This window comes from Myxocyprinus asiaticus, chromosome 37 (genome assembly GCF_019703515.2).
Source record: "Myxocyprinus asiaticus isolate MX2 ecotype Aquarium Trade chromosome 37, UBuf_Myxa_2, whole genome shotgun sequence".
Taxonomy (NCBI): Eukaryota; Metazoa; Chordata; class Actinopteri; order Cypriniformes; family Catostomidae; genus Myxocyprinus; species Myxocyprinus asiaticus.
Genome location: NC_059380.1, coordinates 618,959 through 642,511, shown reverse-complemented (window position 1 = coordinate 642,511; position 23,553 = coordinate 618,959). Strand labels below are relative to the sequence as shown.

The window sequence follows — 23,553 nt, the reverse complement described above, 5'->3', positions numbered from 1 at the left end:
TTCCTCAAAAATACTAAAAGAATCATTTTAGGAACTGGAATCGTTAAAATTCCTTACGATTCCCATCCCTACAAAGAACCCCATTCCCATCCCTAACCCTACAAAAAAAAAAAAAAAATAGATAAAAAAATGAGCAGCACATTTGTGCTTTGAAACCCTCCGTAATGTCTTGCCCCTTGTGCCATTTAAATGCATTACCCACAGATGCTGGTGACGGTTGATTTGAACCCTGAAACCTATTTATTCTATTTATTTAAAGGAATATTCCAGGATATTTACAATTTAATTTGTATTATAACTTAACGGTCAGCAAAATAGTAATCCCGGTGACTTTCGCATGATATCTGTGACATGACATAAATATACTCCTCTCACAGGAAGTACAGTTCTCCAGCCTAGTGAAAGGACATCCCACATCAAAAAGACAAGTCAAAATTATTTTCAGTGATCATTGTCCACAGACATTAAGCTGAAAACAACCTGGAATATTCCTTTAACAAACACAGATACCTCATCAACACACAATGCATCAGAAACTTTAGCAACTCATTTTGTTAGAAGTTTACTTTGGTCTGTTTGGTACATACCTGCACCATCAAAAACATCCTGGATTCCAAATATCCAGTTTTAAAGGGATAGTTCACCCAAAAATTAGGGCTGTCAATTTAACTATTAATTAAATATACAAAAAGATACGCTATTAATGCAATGAATTATGTCCCCAAACTGTAATAAGTAGCAATTCGATCTTGAAGTATCTCCTGTTTTCAGCAGGGGGCAGTAAGCGAAACCCCAGCTGTACTGACAACAAACCATACAACATGACACCAGCGAAAGCACAAGAGAAGAAGAACGTGTTCTTGTGTTCAAACGCAGCTGGACAAAGCGCAACTCCGAATGCAGGGATCACGAGACGCATTTTCTAAGTTTCAAACTACGTTTAGCTTGACAATGACATAAAAATGGTACGTTTATGACGCAACACAATCAAAGTGAGACTCTCCAAAAGTGTCCGTCTGATGCATGTGTACATTGATGCATCCTTAGAAAAGCCTGATCTCGGAACAGATCGACAAATTCAATTGCAAAATTGCTGTGCGCTAGCAGTTGTGCAATATATCAGTGCCAAAAGTTGCTTTTTGGAACTAGCGGTTATCTGTAAAAATCAAAGCCGATAGTTTGATAGATACTAGCAGGTTTTTTATTATTATTCCTTTTATAATGTTATAAAATATGAGCACTCCAAAGAGGTCTTGATGTTAAGTAAATAAGCATTAATCATAAGTTAATGTTAACGTTCATGTTGATTTGTGTCCTTGGATAAAAGGGAAAAAGTCTGTTTTCACTAATTATCTACTACTGATGAACGATAATTTACTTAGCCTACATAATAATGTTTACTTCATAGTGTTTGTATTTTGATAAATTGCAGATGATTGTAAGAGTGCATATTTCGTTTCCGTTGCATTTTGGACTAAATCTTATTTTTAGTTTTATGGTTATTATTGGGATTTTTAGTGCACAATAAACTCTGGGGTTTTATTCATTTTGGACTCTTGTAGCCTCTACGTCTGCACCCGTCACAGTAAAGAAAGACTAGGACATTTGTATTTTTACATTCAATGAATTAATCAGTTGTCAGACATTTCCACCAGCTTAGTTATCGTATCGGCAAACTCCAATATCAGCTGGATATATCCATATGCTTATGTACAATAATATCGAAATAAACAATTCAATGCCTTCTAAAGCAACATTTTATATCGTCTTATCGATGCTTTACAGACCTGCCACAATAAAGCAATGCATTTTAATTATCTGAATTAATATTTTTAGAATTTATACTTATTTAATCAATATTGAATTATTGTTAATTGAGGGCCTCTCTCAGCACATAGTTATATATGAGTTTGAGTTTTTGTTTTTAATTTAAATTTAAATTTATGGGTGAACTATCCCTTTAACAGAGGTATGCAGTAGTTGCCACTACAGAGGGAGCATTAGTGGGAAATGTGGGGAGGAGGGGTGATCATAGACCCCGGAGCATAACAAAACAAGAGTACCCACAGGGGGCGCAAGAGAGCATTCAGAAAAATCATGTTGGCGCATGCAAGGCCAAATGTTAAAACAGAGTGTTGGGTGAGAGGAAGAGAAAGAAAAGAGCAGGGAAAAGACTGAGAGTGGGAAGTGGACACCAGGAAGTGAGAAGGCAACGGTGAACAGAAGTGTCAGATTTTTCCCAACCTGTGGTGTCGGGCCTGCAGGGGAGACGCCATAGCTGCCCTGCTTGTCTCTGCTGAACACATGCTTCCATAAGATGACGTCAAGCACGACGGTCTATAGATAATCGCAATGGGGCGGAAAGAATGAAGAGAGCTACGGATCACATGGCTACCAAAAGATTTCTGTTCATCATTTGTATCTGCTGTGTTTCCCTGTTCAACACTAAATACATTTCTTGAAAGGGAAGTGATTGTCTGGATTGTGTATTAGTTAGAGACACAGAGAGAAAAGGCATGAGAACATACAATCACTGTCAATGACCAGAGCGAGATCACATGACAAGGTCCCGCTGATCAGCTAATTTGATTGGCTGCTGCCGGCTATTGAGCTCTACTGATTGGTAGGTGAGACGGGGGCGTGACTTGTAGTCAACACTAGGGCTGCAACTAACAATTATTCTGATAATCGATTAATCTAATGATTATTTGAACGATTATTCGCCGATTATTGCAACGATTAATCATTAGCTCTTAACCGATTATTCAGCTTGTGCCATGATTTATAACGTTGTATTAAACGTGCTTACTAAAAATAAAGAGGACAAAATCATCTTTTAAAAATACCTCTAAATGACATTCACTGCATTAAAGGGAAAACATTTTTTAAGATGAATTCAGTAAAAAATTCACTGCAAAAAATCATTTTATCAAGCGTTTGTCTCATTTTCCATTTAAAATATCTAAAAATCCATAAAACAAGATACATTTACTTGAGAAGCAACATATAAGATATTTAGACGTGCTTTAAGAGAATATATCTTTAATATACGTGTATATATGCTGCTTCTCAGGTGAATGCATCTTTTTTAAAAGGATTTTTAGATATTTTAAAATATTTGTGTTTTTAATATTATATTCAACATTCTCAGATAACATTTTTTTTCTTCTGCAGCATAGCTGATAAAGTAAATGTATGTTGTTTTAAATGAGTTTTAGATATTTATATTGAAAATCAAGCCAAAACAAATCAAAAATGTACTTTGTTGCCATGTATAATGGGGCGAAGACTCTCTCACCTTTCTGTTCACTTCAATCCATCTATAACTCTCTCTTATTAATAAAGCTGTGTATTGCCAATTTTCTTCAAGATAAGAAATGCACAGTGACATATATATTATGATTCAATAAGTCTCGAGTCATCACGTTATAATCTAGCTGCATTTAGCGTGTGCGCTTGAGGGATGAGCGTCCCGTGACAGAGTGTGCATCAGCCGATGCAGTTTCAATCTCTCCCCCTTAGATCGGGACATTCACACAACTCATAGAAGAGGCGCTGACCGCACAGAGAAATGACCGTTTCACAGTTTGTAGTTATTTACATGATCTGCTCCTGTATTATTTTAACTTTAATCAAGCTATAACGCATTAAATATAACTGCATTAAAGATGTAACACATTAAATATAACGGCATTAAAGATGTAACGCATTAAATATAACGGCATTAAAGATGTAACGCATTAAACATAACCGTATTAAAGATGTAACGCATTAAATATAACCGCATTAAAGATGTAACGCATTAAATATAACCGTATTAAAGATGTAACGCATTAAATATAACCGCATTAAAGATGTAACATTAAATATAACCGCATTAAAGATGTAACGCATTAAATATAACCGTATTAAAGATGTAACGCATTAAATATAACCGCATTGAAGCTATAACGCATTAAATATAACCGCATTAAAGCTGTAACGCATTAAATATATCCGCATTAAAGCTGTAACGCATTAAATATAACTGCATTAAAGATGTAACACATTAAACATAACCGCATTAAAGATGTAACGCATTAAACATAACTGCATTAAAGATGTAACGCATTAAATATATCTGCATTAAAGATGTAACACATTAAACATAACTGCATTAAAGATGTAACGCATTAAATATAAATCGCATTAAACGCATTAAACATAACTGCATTAAAGATGTAACGCATTAAATATAAATCGCATTAAACGCATTAAACATAACCGCATTAAAGATGTAACGCATTAAATGTAACCGCATTAAAGATGTAACGCATTAAACGTAACCGCATTAAAGATGTAACGCATTAAATATAACCGCATTAAAGCTGTAACGCATTAAATAGAACCGCATTAATGATGTAACGCATTAAACATAACCGCATTAAAGATGTAACGCATTAAACATAACCGCATTAAAGATGTAACGCATTAAACATAACCGCATTAAAGCTGTAACGCATTAAAGATAACCACATTAAAGATGTAACGCATTAAATATATCTGCATTAAAGATGTAACGCATTAAACATATCTGCATTAAAGATGTAACGCATTAAACATAACCGCATTAAAGATGTAACGCATTAAATATAAATCGCATTAAACGCATTAAACATAACCGCATTAAAGATGTAACGCATTAAATGTAACCGCATTAAAGATGTAACGCATTAAACATAACCGCATTAAAGATGTAACGCATTAAAGATGTAACGCATTAAACATAACCGCCACTTATTCCACAACGAGAGTGCTTCTATATTTACTTATATTTACTTCCCTCATACTTTGTGATCTACATCAGCTGAAGCTGTTTGGAAAGTTTAGAGTGCACCTGTGATCTGTGTAATTCTTCCTCAATCAGTTGTGAACTGCAGTGCTGCTCTCTCACGTCATCATTAGAGTTTAATGTGATCTCATGTTACGTTAAATGACATCAAATGACTATTCCGCAACGTCGACTAATCGTTTCAGCCCTAGTCAACACCAGGAAGTCGTGGGGTTTAGAGGATCTAAAAGGCGAAGCAAACAGCCACTACGTCACTATACAGCACTGCAAAGATGATTAGTGGCCCTTCTTAATCAGGGTGAGGAGAGAGGAAAATAGTTCCTTCTGTCATTCTCTTGAGTTGCTGAGGAAATTTCAAAATAAATTGGATGTTTCTCCAATGAATCAGCCTCAGCAGAGCACATTGGAATTACTGTTGTTCATCCCGTTTTAATTGGGTTAAAGCAAGAGGAGTGTGTTATGACTCTGGCTGAGGGGTCCACTACATCTGGCGCTCACATCCTATTCGTAAAAACATTACTTCCATCCCAAGTACAGTGACCCCAAAAAGCATTTGCACACTTAAAAGTGGATCTTTAATGCGGTTATGTTTAATGCGTTACATCTTTAATGCGGTTATATTTAATGCGTTACATCTTTAATGCGGTTATATTTAATGCGTTACATCTTTAATGCGGTTATGTTTAATGCGTTACATCTTTAATGCGGTTATATTTAATGCGTTACATCTTTAATGCGGTTATGTTTAATGCGTTGCATCTTTAATGCGGTTATATTTAATGCGTTGCATCTTTAATGCGGTTATGTTTAATGCGTTGCATCTTTAATGCGGTTATGTTTAATGCGTTGCATCTTTAATGCAGTTATGTTTAATGCGTTACATCTTTAATGCGGTTATGTTTAATGCGTTACATCTTTAATGCGGTTATGTTTAATGCGTTGCATCTTTAATGCGGTTATATTTAATGCGTTACATCTTTAATGCGGTTATATTTAATGCGGTTATATTTAATGCGTTGCATCTTTAATGCGGTTATGTTTAATGCGTTACATCTTTAATGCAGTTATGTTTAATGCGTTACATCTTTAATGCGGTTATATTTAATGCGTTACATCTTTAATGCGGTTATATTTAATGCGTTGCATCTTTAATGCGGTTATGTTTAATGCGTTACATCTTTAATACGGTTATATTTAATGCGTTACATCTTTAATGCGGTTATGTTTAATGCGGTACATCTTTAATGCGGTTATGTTTAATGCGTTACATCTTTAATGCGGTTATATTTAATGCGTTACAATATGAGGATATTTACATACATGTAAATATCCTCATAGATAATGAGCTGAACTACATCGGTGTGAATTTGAGTTTGAAGAGCCGTTACCTCTGAGAAAAGCTTTGTTACCCTTTAATGTAATTTCCCTCCAATTGTTCAAGGCACAAACGTAAACTTTACTCTGCCCAAACAGCAAAACATCAGCAGAGGGAAAATGTGAAACATAACAGCTGCTACCGAGTATTTGCATAGGGCTCGAGTCGTGCAATACATAATAAAAAATTAAGAAACGGATGCACATTGTAGGAGAGACAGAACTGTTTCTTTTGTTCAATGCAGATCGCTGACGAAACTGACAATGAGCGCAGCTGACGCGTATGACGCATCTTACCTACAACAACCCCTGAGGGGCAAAATACCCACCACGCACACACAGATACCCGCACGCGGGGCAAAGTCACATGGAATCAAGTAGTAAATCACATTTGCCGCCCAGCATTAGCATACTTTCAGAAGTGAACTCTTGTTAAATTTGCAAATAGCACAGGAATTGAAGATTGTAATGATTTCAGTTTGGCGGAGACACATTGATGTGGCCAAGTGTAATATATATCATTCAATCATTTATCATATAAGATTTTGTCAATAAAGCTAGTCTTTAAACTTTTCCCTTTCTGTGTGTTCGTGTGTGGTGGTATGCACAACCCCTCAGCAAATGATGGTAAACCTCTCGACTTGTCGCTTTGCTTTCCTTTAGTGATATGGGACATATTTCCTGTGCTGTAGAAGAGTACATGACATCGGCAGGAAGGGTCTATCACTGGCGGTGATTTAAAGTAGCGGGAGGTCACTGAGGAACTCTGTTTTTATAGTAACGGCGCCTTCTCTGATTGGATCCCGCTTCAGAATTGTGGGTAGTGTAGTTCTTTACTTGGTTTAATGGAGACGGGCTGCAGAAACTGCATAGAGTAGCTTTAAAAAGCTAAGGCTAAGCATTTGCATGGTGGGATGGTGTTTGTATTGCTTTTTGTATTGCTATCATCTGTGCATCATTGTAGTATGGTATATATACTGTATACATTTTATGTGCTTTTATGGTTCTGTTATATTTTTGTAAAATAAGCTATACCCTAGATTTATGTGAGACGCCGCCACAGCAGTTTATTACAGTTCTATCATTTAAAACATAAGAAAAACATACTTATGCTTGAAATGACCAATTATGCTCTCTTTTAAAGATAAGCAACCTGGTTTGATATTTTGTCATGTAATGCAACGACTTGAGTGTCTGAATACGATTTGGGATCACTGTACATGGACTACCTCGCCATGAACACAATTTGATAATTAATACTTTTCACAACATTGACTTTAACATGTGGCCCAAATGACAACAGGAGTAACTCTGCCTGACAACAGCGATTTGATCCTTAGCTGAATATCAACATCATATAATGTGGCAGATGTAACGGTTTGAAATTTCCGCTTACCTCAATGAAGACAGACACTATGAAGTTGCTTAGCACGATTAACACCAGAGTCACCCGCCAGTTCAAAGGAATGCACACAATCTGAGGAGCATGTGGACAATGTTAAATAAACAATATTAATGAAGAAATTGTATAAATTCAAGGATTTATTACACTGTATATTTGATTCAAAATGGACAATCACAGCATTCTGTTTGTGATTTCCGACATAGCTGTGCTAGAATCGGTCACACTCTTGTTCTTCAGACATAAAAGGATTAAGTCAAATCAATACTTCATATCCATTCATTTATTTATTTATTTAAGTAACTGCATAATAAGCAGAATAATGGCTGTACATTATCTCTTATATAATTGATGATTATTCTAACACAAGAAGAAAACTTCTCTAATAGAATAATTTCTTAAGAAGGAACACAAGTCATGCTATCATACCTCTAAAAACTGATAGATGCCAGAGATGGGGACGAACATGATGAAAAACAGGAAAGCGATGAGAATGAGAGAGGAGAGGACGAATGGCCCTGAAAGAAAACAAACACTACCTATGAAGGACATTCCAGTGCAAGACAATGTTTGATATAGACCAATCAAAATTCACTTCGGAAATTATCATTTTTCTGAAATAGTTTTGCATTCCCTCGAAGTAGTTTGCGTTCCAACACAATAAGTTTTACGTTCCCTCACAATAGTTTGCGTTCAAACACAATAAGTTTTGCGTTCCCTCACAATAGTTTGCATTCCAACACAATACGTTTTGCGTTCTATCACAATAATTTGCGTTCCAACACAAAACATTTTGTGTTCACTCACAATAGTTTGCATTCCCTCACAATAAGTTTTGCGTTCCCTCACAATAGTTTGCGTTCCAACACAATACGTTTTTGCGTTCCCTCACAAGTTTGCGTTCCAACACAATAAGTTTTGCGTTCCCTCACAATAGTTTGCATTCCAGCACAATAAGTTTTGCGTTCCCTCACAATAGTTTGCTTTCCAACGCAAAACGTTTTGCGTTCCAACACAATACGTTTTTCGTTCCCTCATAATAGTTTGCGTTCCAACACAATACGTTTTTGCGTTCCCTCACAAGTTTGCGTTCCAACACAATACGTTTTTCATTCCCTCATAATAGTTTGCGTTCCAACACAATACGTTTTTGCGTTCCCTCACAAGTTTGCGTTCCAACACAATAAGTTTTGCGTTCCCTCACAATAGTTTGCATTCCAGCACAATAAGTTTTGCGTTCCCTCACAATAGTTTGCTTTCCAACGCAATACGTTTTGCGTTCCAACACAATACGTTTTTCGTTCCCTCATAATAGTTTGCGTTCCAACACAATACGTTTTTGCGTTCCCTCACAAGTTTGCGTTCCAACACAATACGTTTTGTGTTCCCTCACAATAGTTTGCGTTCCCTCATAATAGTTTGCGTTCCAACACAATACGTTTTGCGTTCCCTCACAACAGTTTGCGTTCCAACACAATACGTTTTGCGTTCCCTCACAATAGTTTGCGTTCCAACACAATACGTTTTGCGTTCCCTCACAATAGTTTGCGTTCCAACACAATACGTTTTGCGTTCCCTCACAATAGTTTGCGTTCCAACACAAAACGTTTTGCGTTCCCTCACAATAGTTTGCGTTCCAACACAATACGTTTTGCATTACCTCACAATAGTTTGCGTTCCAACACAATAAGTTTTGCGTTCCCTCACAATAGTTTGCATTCCAGCACAATAAGTTTTGCGTTCCCTCACAATAGTTTGCTTTCCAACGCAATACGTTTTGCGTTCCAACACAATACGTTTTTCGTTCCCTCATAATAGTTTGCGTTCCAACACAATACGTTTTTGCGTTCCCTCACAAGTTTGCGTTCCAACACAATACGTTTTTCGTTCCCTCATAATAGTTTGCGTTCCAACACAATACGTTTTGCATTCCCTCACAATAGTCTGCGTTCCAACACAATACGTTTTGCGTTCCCTCACAATAGTTTGCGTTCCAACACAATACGTTTTGCGTTCCCTCACAATAGTTTGCGTTCCAACACAATACGTTTTGCGTTCCCTCACAATAGTTTGCGTTCCAACACAATACGTTTTGCGTTCCCTCACAATAGTTTGCGTTCCAACACAATACGTTTTGCGTTCCCTCACAATAGTTTGCGTTCCAACACAATACGTTTTGCGTTCCCTCACAATAGTTTGCGTTCCAACACAATACGTTTTGCGTTCCCTCACAATAGTTTGCATTCCAGCACAATAAGTTTTGCGTTCCCTCACAATAGTTTGCATTCCAGCACAATAAGTTTTGCGTTCCCTCAAAATAGTTTGCATTCCAGCACAATAAGTTTTGCGTTCCCTCACAATAGTTTGCTTTCCAACGCAATACGTTTTGCGTTCCAACACAATACGTTTTTCGTTCCCTCATAATAGTTTGCGTTCCAACACAATACGTTTTTCGTTCCCTCATAATAGTTTGCGTTCCAACACAATACGTTTTTGCGTTCCCTCACAAGTTTGCGTTCCAACACAATACGTTTTGTGTTCCCTCACAATAGTTTGCGTTCCCTCATAATAGTTTGCGTTCCAACACAATACGTTTTGCGTTCCCTCATAATAGTTTGCGTTCCAACACAATATGTTTTGCGTTCCCTCACAACAGTTTGCGTTCCAACACAATACGTTTTGCGTTCCCTCACAATAGTTTGCGTTCCAACACAATACGTTTTGCGTTCCCTCACAATAGTTTGCGTTCCAACACAATACGTTTTGCGTTCCCTCACAATAGTTTGCGTTCCAACACAATACGTTTTGCGTTCCCTCACAATAGTTTGCGTTCCAACACAATACGTTTTGCGTTCCCTCACAATAGTTTGCGTTCCAACACAATACGTTTTGCGTTCCCTCACAATAGTTTGCGTTCCAACACAATACGTTTTGCGTTCCCTCACAATAGTTTGCGTTCCAACACAATACGTTTTGCGTTCCCTCACAATAGTTTGCGTTCCAACACAATACGTTTTGCGTTCCCTCATAATAGTTTGCGTTCCAACACAATACGTTTTGCATTACCTCACAATAGTTTGCGTTCCAACACAATACGTTTTGCGTTCCCTCATAATAGTTTGCGTTCCAACACAATATGTTTTGCGTTCCCTCATAATAGTTTGCGTTCCAACACAATATGTTTTGCGTTCCCTCACAACAGTTTGCGTTCCAACACAATACGTTTTGCGTTCCCTCACAATAGTTTGCGTTCCAACACAATACGTTTTGCGTTCCCTCATAATAGTTTGCGTTCCAACACAATATGTTTTGCGTTCCCTCACAACAGTTTGCGTTCCAACACAATACGTTTTGCGTTCCCTCACAATAGTTTGCGTTCCAACACAATACGTTTTGCGTTCCCTCACAATAGTTTGCGTTCCAACACAATACGTTTTGCGTTCCCTCACAATAGTTTGCGTTCCAACACAATACGTTTTGCGTTCCCTCACAATAGTTTGCGTTCCAACACAATACGTTTTGCGTTACCTCACAATAGTTTGCGTTCCAACACAATACGTTTTGCGTTCCCTCATAATAGTTTGCGTTCCAACACAATATGTTTTGCGTTCCCTCATAATAGTTTGCGTTCCAACACAATATGTTTTGCGTTCCCTCACAACAGTTTGCGTTCCAACACAATACGTTTTGCGTTCCCTCACAATAGTTTGCGTTACAACACAATACGTTTTGCGTTCCCTCATAATAGTTTGCGTTCCAACACAATATGTTTTGCGTTCCCTCACAACAGTTTGCGTTCCAACACAATACGTTTTGCGTTCCCTCACAAGTTTGCGTTCCAACACAATACGTTTTGCGTTCACTCACAATAGTTTGCGTTCCAACACAATACGTTTTGCGTTCCCTCACAATAGTTTGCGTTCCAACACAATACGTTTTGCATTACCTCACAATAGTTTGCGTTCCAACACAATACGTTTTGCGTTCCCTCATAATAGTTTGCGTTCCAACACAATATGTTTTGCGTTCCCTCATAATAGTTTGCGTTCCAACACAATATGTTTTGCGTTCCCTCACAACAGTTTGCGTTCCAACACAATACGTTTTGCGTTCCCTCACAATAGTTTGCGTTCCAACACAATACGTTTTGCGTTCCCTCATAATAGTTTGCGTTCCAACACAATATGTTTTGCGTTCCCTCACAACAGTTTGCATTCCAACACAATACGTTTTGCGTTCCCTCACAAGTTTGCGTTCCAACACAATACGTTTTGCGTTCCCTCACAATAGTTTGCGTTCCAACACAATACGTTTTGCGTTCCCTCACAATAGTTTGCGTTCCAACACAATACGTTTTGCGTTCCCTCACAATAGTTTGCGTTCCAACACAATACGTTTTGCGTTCCCTCACAATAGTTTGCGTTCCAACACAATACGTTTTGCATTCCCTCATAATAGTTTGCGTTCCAACACAATATGTTTTGCGTTCCCTCACAACAGTTTGCGTTCCAACACAATACGTTTTGCGTTCCCTCACAATAGTTTGCGTTCCAACACAATACGTTTTGCGTTCCCTCACAATAGTTTGCGTTCCAACACAATACGTTTTGCGTTCCCTCATAATAGTTTGCGTTCCAACACAATATGTTTTGCGTTCCCTCACAACAGTTTGCGTTCCAACACAATACGTTTTGCGTTCCCTCACAATAGGTTGCGTTCCAACGCAATACGTTTTGCGTTCCCTCACAATAGTTTGCGTTCCAACACAAAACGTTTTGCGTTCCCTCACAATAGTTTGCGTTCCAACACAATACGTTTTGCATTACCTCACAATAGTTTGCGTTCCAACACAATAAGTTTTGCGTTCCCTCACAATAGTTTGCGTTCCAACACAATAAGTTTTGCGTTCCCTCACAATAGTTTGCTTTCCAACGCAATACGTTTTGCGTTCCAACACAATACGTTTTCGTTCCCTCATAATAGTTTGCGTTCCAACACAATACGTTTTGCGTTCCCTCACAAGTTTGCGTTCCAACACAATACGTTTTTCATTCCCTCATAATAGTTTGCGTTCCAACACAATACGTTTTTGCGTTCCCTCACAAGTTTGCGTTCCAACACAATAAGTTTTGCGTTCCCTCACAATAGTTTGCTTCCAGCACAATACGTTTTGCGTTCCCTCACAATAGTTTGCGTTCCAACACAATACGTTTTGCGTTCCCTCACAATAGTTTGCGTTCCAACACAATACGTTTTGCGTTCCCTCACAATAGTTTGCGTTCCAACACAATACGTTTTGCGTTCCCTCATAATAGTTTGCGTTCCAACACAATACGTTTTTGCGTTCCCTCACAAGTTTGCGTTCCAACACAATACGTTTTGTGTTCCCTCACAATAGTTTGCGTTCCCTCATAATAGTTTGCGTTCCAACACAATACGTTTTGCGTTCCCTCACAATAGTTTGCGTTCCAACACAATATGTTTTGCGTTCCCTCACAACAGTTTGCGTTCCAACACAATACGTTTTGCGTTCCCTCACAATAGTTTGCGTTCCAACACAATACGTTTTGCGTTCCCTCACAATAGTTTGCGTTCCAACACAATACGTTTTGCGTTCCCTCACAATAGTTTGCGTTCCAACACAATACGTTTTGCGTTCCCTCACAATAGTTTGCGTTCCAACACAATACGTTTTGCGTTCCCTCACAATAGTTTGCGTTCCAACACAATACGTTTTGCGTTCCCTCACAATAGTTTGCGTTCCAACACAATACGTTTTGCGTTCCCTCACAATAGTTTGCGTTCCAACACAATACGTTTTGCGTTCCCTCACAATAGTTTGCGTTCCAACACAATACGTTTTGCGTTCCCTCACAATAGTTTGCGTTCCAACACAATACGTTTTGCGTTCCCTCACAATAGTTTGCATTCCAGCACAATAAGTTTTGCGTTCCCTCACAATAGTTTGCATTCCAGCACAATAAGTTTTGCGTTCCCTCAAAATAGTTTGCATTCCAGCACAATAAGTTTTGCGTTCCCTCACAATAGTTTGCTTTCCAACGCAATACGTTTTGCGTTCCAACACAATACGTTTTTCGTTCCCTCATAATAGTTTGCGTTCCAACACAATACGTTTTTGCGTTCCCTCACAAGTTTGCGTTCCAACACAATACGTTTTTCGTTCCCTCATAATAGTTTGCGTTCCAACACAATACGTTTTTGCGTTCCCTCACAAGTTTGCGTTCCAACACAATAAGTTTTGCGTTCCCTCACAATAGTTTGCATTCCAGCACAATAAGTTTTGCATTCCCTCACAATAGTTTGCTTTCCAACGCAATACGTTTTGCGTTCCAACACAATACGTTTTTCGTTCCCTCATAATAGTTTGCGTTCCAACACAATACGTTTTTGCGTTCCCTCACAAGTTTGCGTTCCAACACAATACGTTTTGTGTTCCCTCACAATAGTTTGCGTTCCCTCATAATAGTTTGCGTTCCAACACAATACGTTTTGCGTTCCCTCATAATAGTTTGCGTTCCAACACAATATGTTTTGCGTTCCCTCACAACAGTTTGCGTTCCAACACAATACGTTTTGCGTTCCCTCACAATAGTTTGCGTTCCAACACAATACGTTTTGCGTTCCCTCACAATAGTTTGCGTTCCAACACAATACGTTTTGCGTTCCCTCACAATAGTTTGCTTTCCAACGCAATACGTTTTGCGTTCCAACACAATACGTTTTTCGTTCCCTCATAATAGTTTGCGTTCCAACACAATACGTTTTTGCGTTCCCTCACAAGTTTGCGTTCCAACACAATACGTTTTGTGTTCCCTCACAATAGTTTGCGTTCCCTCATAATAGTTTGCGTTCCAACACAATACGTTTTGCGTTCCCTCACAACAGTTTGCGTTCGAACACAATACGTTTTGCGTTCCCTCACAATAGTTTGCGTTCCAACACAATACGTTTTGCGTTCCCTCACAATAGTTTGCGTTCCAACACAAAACGTTTTGCGTTCCCTCACAATAGTTTGCGTTCCAACACAATACGTTTTGCATTACCTCACAATAGTTTGCGTTCCAACACAATAAGTTTTGCGTTCCCTCACAATAGTTTGCATTCCAGCACAATAAGTTTTGCGTTCCCTCACAATAGTTTGCTTTCCAACGCAATACGTTTTGCGTTCCAACACAATACGTTTTTCGTTCCCTCATAATAGTTTGCGTTCCAACACAATACGTTTTTGCGTTCCCTCACAAGTTTGCGTTCCAACACAATACGTTTTTCGTTCCCTCATAATAGTTTGCGTTCCAACACAATACGTTTTTGCGTTCCCTCACAAGTTTGCGTTCCAACACAATAAGTTTTGCGTTCCCTCACAATAGTTTGCATTCCAGCACAATAAGTTTTGCATTCCCTCACAATAGTTTGCTTTCCAACGCAATACGTTTTGCGTTCCAACACAATACGTTTTTCGTTCCCTCATAATAGTTTGCGTTCCAACACAATACGTTTTTGCGTTCCCTCACAAGTTTGCGTTCCAACACAATACGTTTTGTGTTCCCTCACAATAGTTTGCGTTCCCTCATAATAGTTTGCGTTCCAACACAATACGTTTTGCGTTCCCTCATAATAGTTTGCGTTCCAACACAATATGTTTTGCGTTCCCTCACAACAGTTTGCGTTCCAACACAATACGTTTTGCGTTCCCTCACAATAGTTTGCGTTCCAACACAATACGTTTTGCGTTCCCTCACAATAGTTTGCGTTCCAACACAATACGTTTTGCGTTCCCTCACAATAGTTTGCGTTCCAACACAATACGTTTTGCGTTCCCTCACAATAGTTTGCGTTCCAACACAATACGTTTTGCGTTCCCTCACAATAGTTTGCGTTCCAACACAATACGTTTTGCGTTCCCTCACAATAGTTTGCGTTCCAACACAATACGTTTTGCGTTCCCTCACAATAGTTTGCGTTCCAACACAATACGTTTTGCGTTCCCTCACAATAGTTTGCGTTCCAACACAATACGTTTTGCGTTCCCTCACAATAGTTTGCATTCCAGCACAATAAGTTTTGCGTTCCCTCACAATAGTTTGCATTCCAGCACAATAAGTTTTGCGTTCCCTCAAAATAGTTTGCATTCCAGCACAATAAGTTTTGCGTTCCCTCACAATAGTTTGCTTTCCAACGCAATACGTTTTGCGTTCCAACACAATACGTTTTTCGTTCCCTCATAATAGTTTGCGTTCCAACACAATACGTTTTTGCGTTCCCTCACAAGTTTGCGTTCCAACACAATACGTTTTCGCTTTCCAACACAAGTTTTGTGTTCCCTCACAATAGTTTGCGTTCCAACACAATACGTTTTGCATTCCCTCACAATAGTTTGCGTTCCAACACAATACGTTTTGCGTTCCCTCACAACAGTTTGCGTTCCAACACAATACGTTTTGCGTTCCCTCACAATAGTTTGCGTTCCAACACAATAAGTTTTGCGTTCCCTCACAATAGTTTGCGTTCCCTCACAATACGTTTTTCGTTCCCTCATAATAGTTTGCGTTCCAACACAATACGTTTTTGCGTTCCCTCACAAGTTTGCGTTCCAACACAATACGTTTTGCGTTCCCTCACAATAGTTTGCTTTCCAACACAAGTTTTGTGTTCCCTCACAATAGTTTGCGTTCCAACACAATACGTTTTGTGTTCCCTCACAATAGTTTGCGTTCCAACACAATACGTTTTGCGTTCCTCACAACAGTTTGCGTTCCAACACAATACGTTTTGCGTTCCCTCACAATAGTTTGCGTTCCAACACAATACGTTTTGCGTTCCCTCACAATAGTTTGCGTTCCAACACAATACGTTTTGCGTTCCCTCACAATAGTTTGCGTTCCAACACAATACGTTTTGCGTTCCCTCACAATAGTTTGCGTTCCAACACAATACGTTTTGCGTTCCCTCACAATAGTTTGCGTTCCCTCACAACAGTTTGCGTTCCAACACAATACGTTTTGCGTTCCCTCACAATAGTTTGCGTTCCAACACAATACGTTTTGCGTTCCCTCACAATAGTTTGCGTTCCAACACAATACGTTTTGCGTTCCCTCACAATAGTTTGCGTTCCAACACAATACGTTTTGCGTTCCCTCACAATAGTTTGCGTTCCAACACAATACGTTTTGCGTTCCCTCACAATAGTTTGCGTTCCAACACAATACGTTTTTCGTTCCCTCATAATAGTTTGCGTTCCAACACAATACGTTTTTGCGTTCCCTCACAAGTTTGCGTTCCAACACAATACGTTTTTCGTTCCCTCACAATAGTTTGCTTTCCAACGCAATACGTTTTGCGTTCCAACACAATACGTTTTTCGTTCCCTCATAATAGTTTGCGTTCCAACACAATGCGTTTTTGCGTTCCCTCACAAGTTTGCGTTCCAACACAATACGTTTTGCGTTCCCTCACAATAGTTTGCTTTCCAACACAAGTTTTGTGTTCCCTCACAATAGTTTGCGTTCCAACACAATACGTTTTGCATTCCCTCACAATAGTTTGCGTTCCAACACAATACGTTTTGCGTTCCCTCACAACAGTTTGCGTTCCAACACAATACGTTTTGCGTTCCCTCACAATAGTTTGCGTTCCAACACAATAAGTTTTGCGTTCCCTCACAATAGTTTGCGTTCCAACACAATACGTTTTGCGTTCCCTCACAATACGTTTTTCGTTCCCTCATAATAGTTTGCGTTCCAACACAATACGTTTTTGCGTTCCCTCACAAGTTTGCGTTCCAACACAATACGTTTTGCGTTCCCTCACAATAGTTTGCTTTCCAACACAAGTTTTGTGTTCCCTCACAATAGTTTGCGTTCCAACACAATACGTTTTGTGTTCCCTCACAATAGTTTGCGTTCCAACACAATACGTTTTGCGTTCCCTCACAACAGTTTGCGTTCCAACACAATACGTTTTGCGTTCCCTCACAACAGTTTGCGTTCCAACACAATACGTTTTGCGTTCCCTCACAATAGTTTGCGTTCCAACACAATACGTTTTGCGTTCCCTCACAATAGTTTGCGTTCCAACACAATACGTTTTGCGTTCCCTCACAATAGTTTGCGTTCCAACACAATACGTTTTGCGTTCCCTCACAATAGTTTGCGTTCCAACACAATACGTTTTGTGTTCCCTCACATTAGTTTGCGTTCCAACACAATACGTTTTGCGTTCCCTCACAATAGTTTGCGTTCCAACACAATACGTTTTGCATTCCCTCACAACAGTTTGTGTTCCAACACAATACGTTTTGCATTACCTCACAATAGTTTGCGTTCCAACACAATATGTTTTGCGTTTACTCGCAATAGTTTGCGCTCCCACACAATAAATTTTGCGTTCCCACATAACAAGTTTTGTATTCCCTTGTAATTTTGTTTTCCCTCGCAATAGTTTGCGTTCCCATGTTTTGTAGTAAAACCATGTTTAATTTACTATAGGGGAACACAAAACTTATTGCGAGGAAGTACAAAATTTATTGTGAGGGAACGCTAACTATTGTGAGGGAACGTAAAATGTATTGTGTTGGAACGCAAACTACTGTGAGGGAATAAAAATCTTATTGTGTTATTATATAACCTGTTTTGCAAATAAGCTTATTGCGAGTTTTTGGTTATTTGTTTTTTACAAAGTCACACTGTACTGAGAATGTATACTGCTGGAAAAGATGCTTCTTACAGTTCTTATAGCTGGGCTGACGGAAAGGTTTTCCTTTGGAGAAGATGATGGCAACAATGAGGTACTGGAAGGAGGAGATGAAGAACAGTGTGGTATTAACGTCGTTCATGATATTTTCTTCACTCTCTGTGGAGTTATCAGCATGAATGGGAGCAGAGCAGTTGTAGAAACTGTCAAATCAATAAACAAACAAAATCATTAGAGTTGCATCAAGATAAACTAGAGAACAATTCGCAAGCTTTCAAGGCGATATGACAAGTTCCTGTTCCACAACTAACCAGCAGAAGTCAGGCCACTCTGTGCTTTCTTACAGGTAGTGTACTGCACTTACTCAGCATTCAAGTACCAGTCTAGATTTTGGATCAAGAGGAAGGCCATGATCTGGAAACCCAGACAAATGACAATCTGGGTGAGAACTGAGAAGAGAAGAGGACCCGAGACGAGACCAGAGGGAGGTCGTCGGGCCACCAGCTCCTTCCAGGCAGAGTTCAGACTCACTGAAAGAGAGACAAACGACAGCACAACCGATTGTTTAGGTGCAGCAGAAGAAAAATGCTGTCCGCTTTATACAATAGGTGTGCTGAGGTGAATTACAGCCGAACAGACATTACAGATATGATACTCACTGGTGAAAACAATAAGAAGAATGATCGCTATATCAATGAAGAGAAACTGAAAATCTCCAAGATTACTGCCAATCTGAAACACATAATTCATGAATGAATCAGGGCCATATCAGACCAGGACAACAGCCATTACCAGAACTCACAACCTGAAGATTTGGGCAAATCAACATCAGAAAGGGTGTCAAAAAACAAATCCTGGTGGGGTCACTTACAGAGTACAGCAGGGCGACACTGAGGCACTGAATAATACTGTACAAAGCCATGAACTTAAAGACACAGAATGAGGTGACGAGAGCCGCTCTGCCCTCCCTGTAAAGAAACAACATGCGTGAGAGAGAAAACGAAGAAATTTGGCACAAAAAAAAGCAACCTTATAACCATTAAACAATACATTTTCTAAATAAACAATGTGAAATCATTAGTGGTCAACCAATATATTGCAGAGGCCGCTAAATCTAAATTTTTACGTTTGGCCGATTCATTTCTCAAGCTGTGACGGTGCCGAGAATTGCCTGAAGGAGCCGTCTGAGACATGTAAACAACCAGTCACAGTTCATTTTGTTCTTCTTCTTCCTGTGAATCTTGTATTCTATCAGCCTGGATCAAAACTGTCCCTCTGACTCACGAATGTCAGTCTGTGACACTGCAATCGGGACCGAGTAAACTGGAAGCGGTCAGTAAATTGCTGTTTTCGCTAGATCTGCACTAGCACGTGAAAGAAACTGCAAAGTAAAAGTGTTTCATGTGTGCTATAAGTAAATGTCATATTCACTGTAGTTATAGATATTACAGTTTCATTTTCTGTTAATGCATGATTTTCTGTAAAGCTGCTTTGAAACGATGTGTGTTGTGAAAAGCGCTATACAAATAAAAATGACTTGACTGTGCACTGTATGTACAATTACTTTGTTTTTAATTTTATACTGTGACAAATTGCAGTTGCTAATGTGCACATGCCTGGACGACAGCGAGCACTGTTTCCTTATTCCTAATGTATTACAGATTCTTTATGGTTTGTGTCGGAGTTCTGTTGGTGTTTATTTTGTAAATTAATAAACGTCTGACTGCTCGTTATGCATCTTATTACAAGACTACTTGCCAAATAAATAAATAAATGTACATGAAACATTGATTTGAGTTGAAATTATTTTATTATCTTGTAGAGATCTCACAGTGATCCAAGAAGCAGGTAAGATGACTTTCCCGGATGAGCAGTCTGATACGTGGATGTGCGGTTGTTACTGAGAAATATCAGACCACTAGATGGCGCCATTGACCAATCAGAATAGAGTAGTCCGGAGAGCTGTATAATAATTAATATTTTATATATTTACTATTACTATATTCAATTGTGTGATACATTGGCATTATATCGGCCAATCAGCTACCCTGCTCTCTGGACATTGGCAATAAAATAAATATGTAGAGTCGAGGAGGGCGGGGCCGGGCTGGAATGAGACACACCCAGTCCCCAATCAGCCTGATGGGGCACGCAAGGGATAAAGGCCGCCGGGGACGACAGTTCGAGAGAGAGAGAGAATGACAGGCAGCTGTACTGTGTGTTTATAGTTGTGTGTTTTTGTTTAAGTTGTTTATTAAATTATTATTTAAATTGTCAAGCTGGTTCTCACCTCCTCCTTTCCACTGAACCCCCTTACACTGGTGCCGAAACCCGGGAAGGAGGAGGGAATCCCATTGCAGAGTTCTCGACACTGCCGTCCACCCAGGGGAGCGCCGCTGCCATCCAATGGGGGACAGAGTAGCCCGACCACCCGGATGCGGGGAACGGCCGCCGACCGCGAGGCGAGTGGGGACAGGACTCCCTGACCGCCTGGAGCGAGGGAGCCGCTGCCGGGGGCGGAGGAGTGCCCTGCCGTCCCCCGGGAACGCAGAGGGGTCGAGAGAAGACAGCCGTCCGTGGGGGGAGGAGTGTCCCCACGGGACGCCAGGAACACGGAGGGGCGTTCTGTCCGCTGGAGGTCGGAGGTCTGACTCCAGTCCACCTGGGGAGGAGCGGCTGCAGTCCACCTGAGAGGGTGGAGTAGTGATCAAGGACCACGCGACGGCGCATCAGAGAACCGGTGAGTTTCTTTTTCTCTCTCTCCTCTCTCTCTCTCTGTCGCTCCGTGTTGGCCTTTCCCTCGCCATTTTGTTTTGTTGTTTTTCCCCTCCTGTCTCCTCCCAGGTCGAGGAAGGTGGGGATGACCCGCCGGCAGTCGGGGCATAAGGCACGCCCCCCCTCCGGAGAGGAAGGGTCGGGGATGTACCTCATGCCGGGGGCTCCCTGGCCTGAGGCAACGCCGGGAGGAGTGTAGAGTCGAGGAGGGCGGGGCCGGGCTGGAATGAGACACACCCGGTCCCCAATCAGCCTGATGGGGCGCACGAGGGATAAAGGCGGCCGGGGACGACAGTTCGAGAGAGAGAGAATGACAGGCAGCTGTACTGTGTGTTTATAGTTGTGTGTTTTTGTTTAAGTTGTTTATTAAATTATTATTTAACTTGTCAAGCCGGTTCTCGCCTCCTCCTTTCCACTGAACCCCCTTACAAAATAATACAAATAAAAAATAATATATGTATATATTTATTCATATCAGATACCTGATCAGATTGGGCACACAGGAGATGCTGGGAGTCGTGGAGGTGAATGGAGATGCCACTGAAGCCTCCAGCTCTGACAGGGAGATTCCAGCATGAGCTCTCTTCAACGCCTGAGACCACGCACACGCACGCACGCACGCACGCACACACACACACACACACACACACACCATCAGCTACAATGAAAACAAACCCCTTTAAAACGTCTGCTCCTAATGATAATAATGGTGATGTAGAGATCACTCACCCCACAGTCGTTCGCACCATCACCACACATTCCCACAAAGTAGCTGAAGCAGAGAGAAGACAATGGTGAGCTAGATTTGAACATTTTCTGAAGTAGTGAGTGCCGTTCGCCCATGCAAAAGTCATTGTCACCATACTAGGGTGTTGTGGGTGGTTGCCAGGGTGTTGCTATGCAGCTGAAACAGTGTTCAGGGTGTTTGTTTACTGACTCGAGTGAAAAGAGTCTCTCTAGATCAGACTGGAGTCCCTCCTTCAGTGTAAGTTTATGGGGTTTTTAACTGTGATCTGTTAGTAAAGTACCAGCACACCTCTCCTCAACAACACACATGATATGAGGGATCATACATGTCTCGAGCACAAACACTGCAGGACGAGTTTAATACTTACTGTTACAGGTTTGATCAAATCATTATGATGTGATGCAGATTTAAACACCATGAATTCTCATATCATGAGTGTGTGTGTGTGTGTGTATGCGTGCATGTTAAATACTCACTCTACACTTTCTAATGTCTCAACAAGTTGAGTCTTCTGGTCAGGTGCCATCCTCGCAAATACGGTCCCATGAAGCACCAGCTACACCAACAAACAACACAACGCCATAAACACCAAGAAAACACAAACTGTACATGCACGGACCAATAGAAGTTTCTAAACAAGCACTCTGGATAATGTTTTTATCCCACCTTCTGCAGCAGATCCTGGAAATGGTCTGTAATTACAGCAAAAGATTTCCCGCTCATGGCGAAGTGATACTGTTCCTGCAGTCTCTGATCATCCACAGCATGTCCATCCTCCATGATAATCTCCATCTCCTGTGATCAGAGCACAACAACATGATGAAACGCATGCTTCTTGAATGTCTTATCTAACACTAACACTGCAAAACAAAACAAAACAAAACGTCAGAGCAGCAGCCCGACTTGAGCAAATCAGGAAACTAGCCATTCAAACATATTTTCTATCTGTCAATCATTTTGAATGTTTGCTGACATGTCTGTAAATGGCGGCTTTTTTGAGAGGGGGTGTGTGGCTGAAGACTGCAAAACATGTAAATCACTAGCAGGCATCTTTAACACTGAACGCATAAAATTAATTCTGTATGTCCATGTCAGAACAAACCTACATAATCTCAAAATAAATCATGTACCACAGATTCTTAAACAGGCTGAGGTACACATTCAACAACTCCTTAACACCACTTATCTGCAAAACAGGGTATATAATAACAGTAACAACCATGATAACAGTGGTTTATGGCAAAAACAAGAAAAAAATATATGATCAGCTTATTTTTGAGCCATTGCAAATAATTTCTTCCTATTATAAGCATAAATGTTACTAAATGTTTGTTAGGTTTGTCTGAAAACAAGACTTAATATCTAATGTAATTCTTGTTTAAGTAAATGTATCTTGTTTTAAGAATGTTTAGGTATTTTTACTACAAAACAACGCAAACATTCGGGAAGTAAATTTGTTTGTACAGTATTTTAGCACTGGTTTATATATCAATCTATACAAATAAGGCCACTGATTTTGAATTTAGTTGATAAGCATATTTTGCAATAACTGATAAATCAACCAATAGTTTTTTAATCTATATATCGAGTGCTTTAAAAAATGTTCTGTCTTTCCTTACAGTGACAGGAACAGAAAAAGGCTACAAGAGTCCAAATTGTATAAAATCCTACATGTAGTTTATTGTGCAACCAAAACACCAATAACAACTAGGG

At 39.8% G+C, this 23,553-nt stretch overlaps 1 protein-coding gene across 5 annotated transcripts in view; it reads right to left on the bottom strand.

Annotated features, from left to right (window-relative positions):
* LOC127428085 (polyamine-transporting ATPase 13A3-like) overlaps positions 1-23,553 on the bottom strand; it is a 72,400-nt gene that overhangs the window by 4,547 nt on the left and 44,300 nt on the right. For 2 of the 5 annotated variants that reach the window (XM_051676153.1, XM_051676154.1), the window contains exons 23-33: positions 22,507-22,635; positions 22,317-22,396; positions 21,822-21,864; positions 21,575-21,684; positions 19,189-19,285; positions 18,977-19,049; positions 18,682-18,847; positions 18,351-18,520; positions 8,037-8,125; positions 7,602-7,682; positions 2,245-2,337 (exon numbers count right to left, since the gene is read on the bottom strand). In XM_051676153.1, the coding sequence (XP_051532113.1) occupies positions 2,245-2,337; positions 7,602-7,682; positions 8,037-8,125; positions 18,351-18,520; positions 18,682-18,847; positions 18,977-19,049; positions 19,189-19,285; positions 21,575-21,684; positions 21,822-21,864; positions 22,317-22,396; positions 22,507-22,635 (1,131 nt within the window). The remainder of the gene's footprint in view (positions 1-2,244; positions 2,338-7,601; positions 7,683-8,036; positions 8,126-18,350; positions 18,521-18,681; positions 18,848-18,976; positions 19,050-19,188; positions 19,286-21,574; positions 21,685-21,821; positions 21,865-22,316; positions 22,397-22,506; positions 22,636-23,553) is intronic. The other 3 variants (XR_007895024.1, XM_051676155.1, XM_051676156.1) reach the window with 3 other exon arrangements.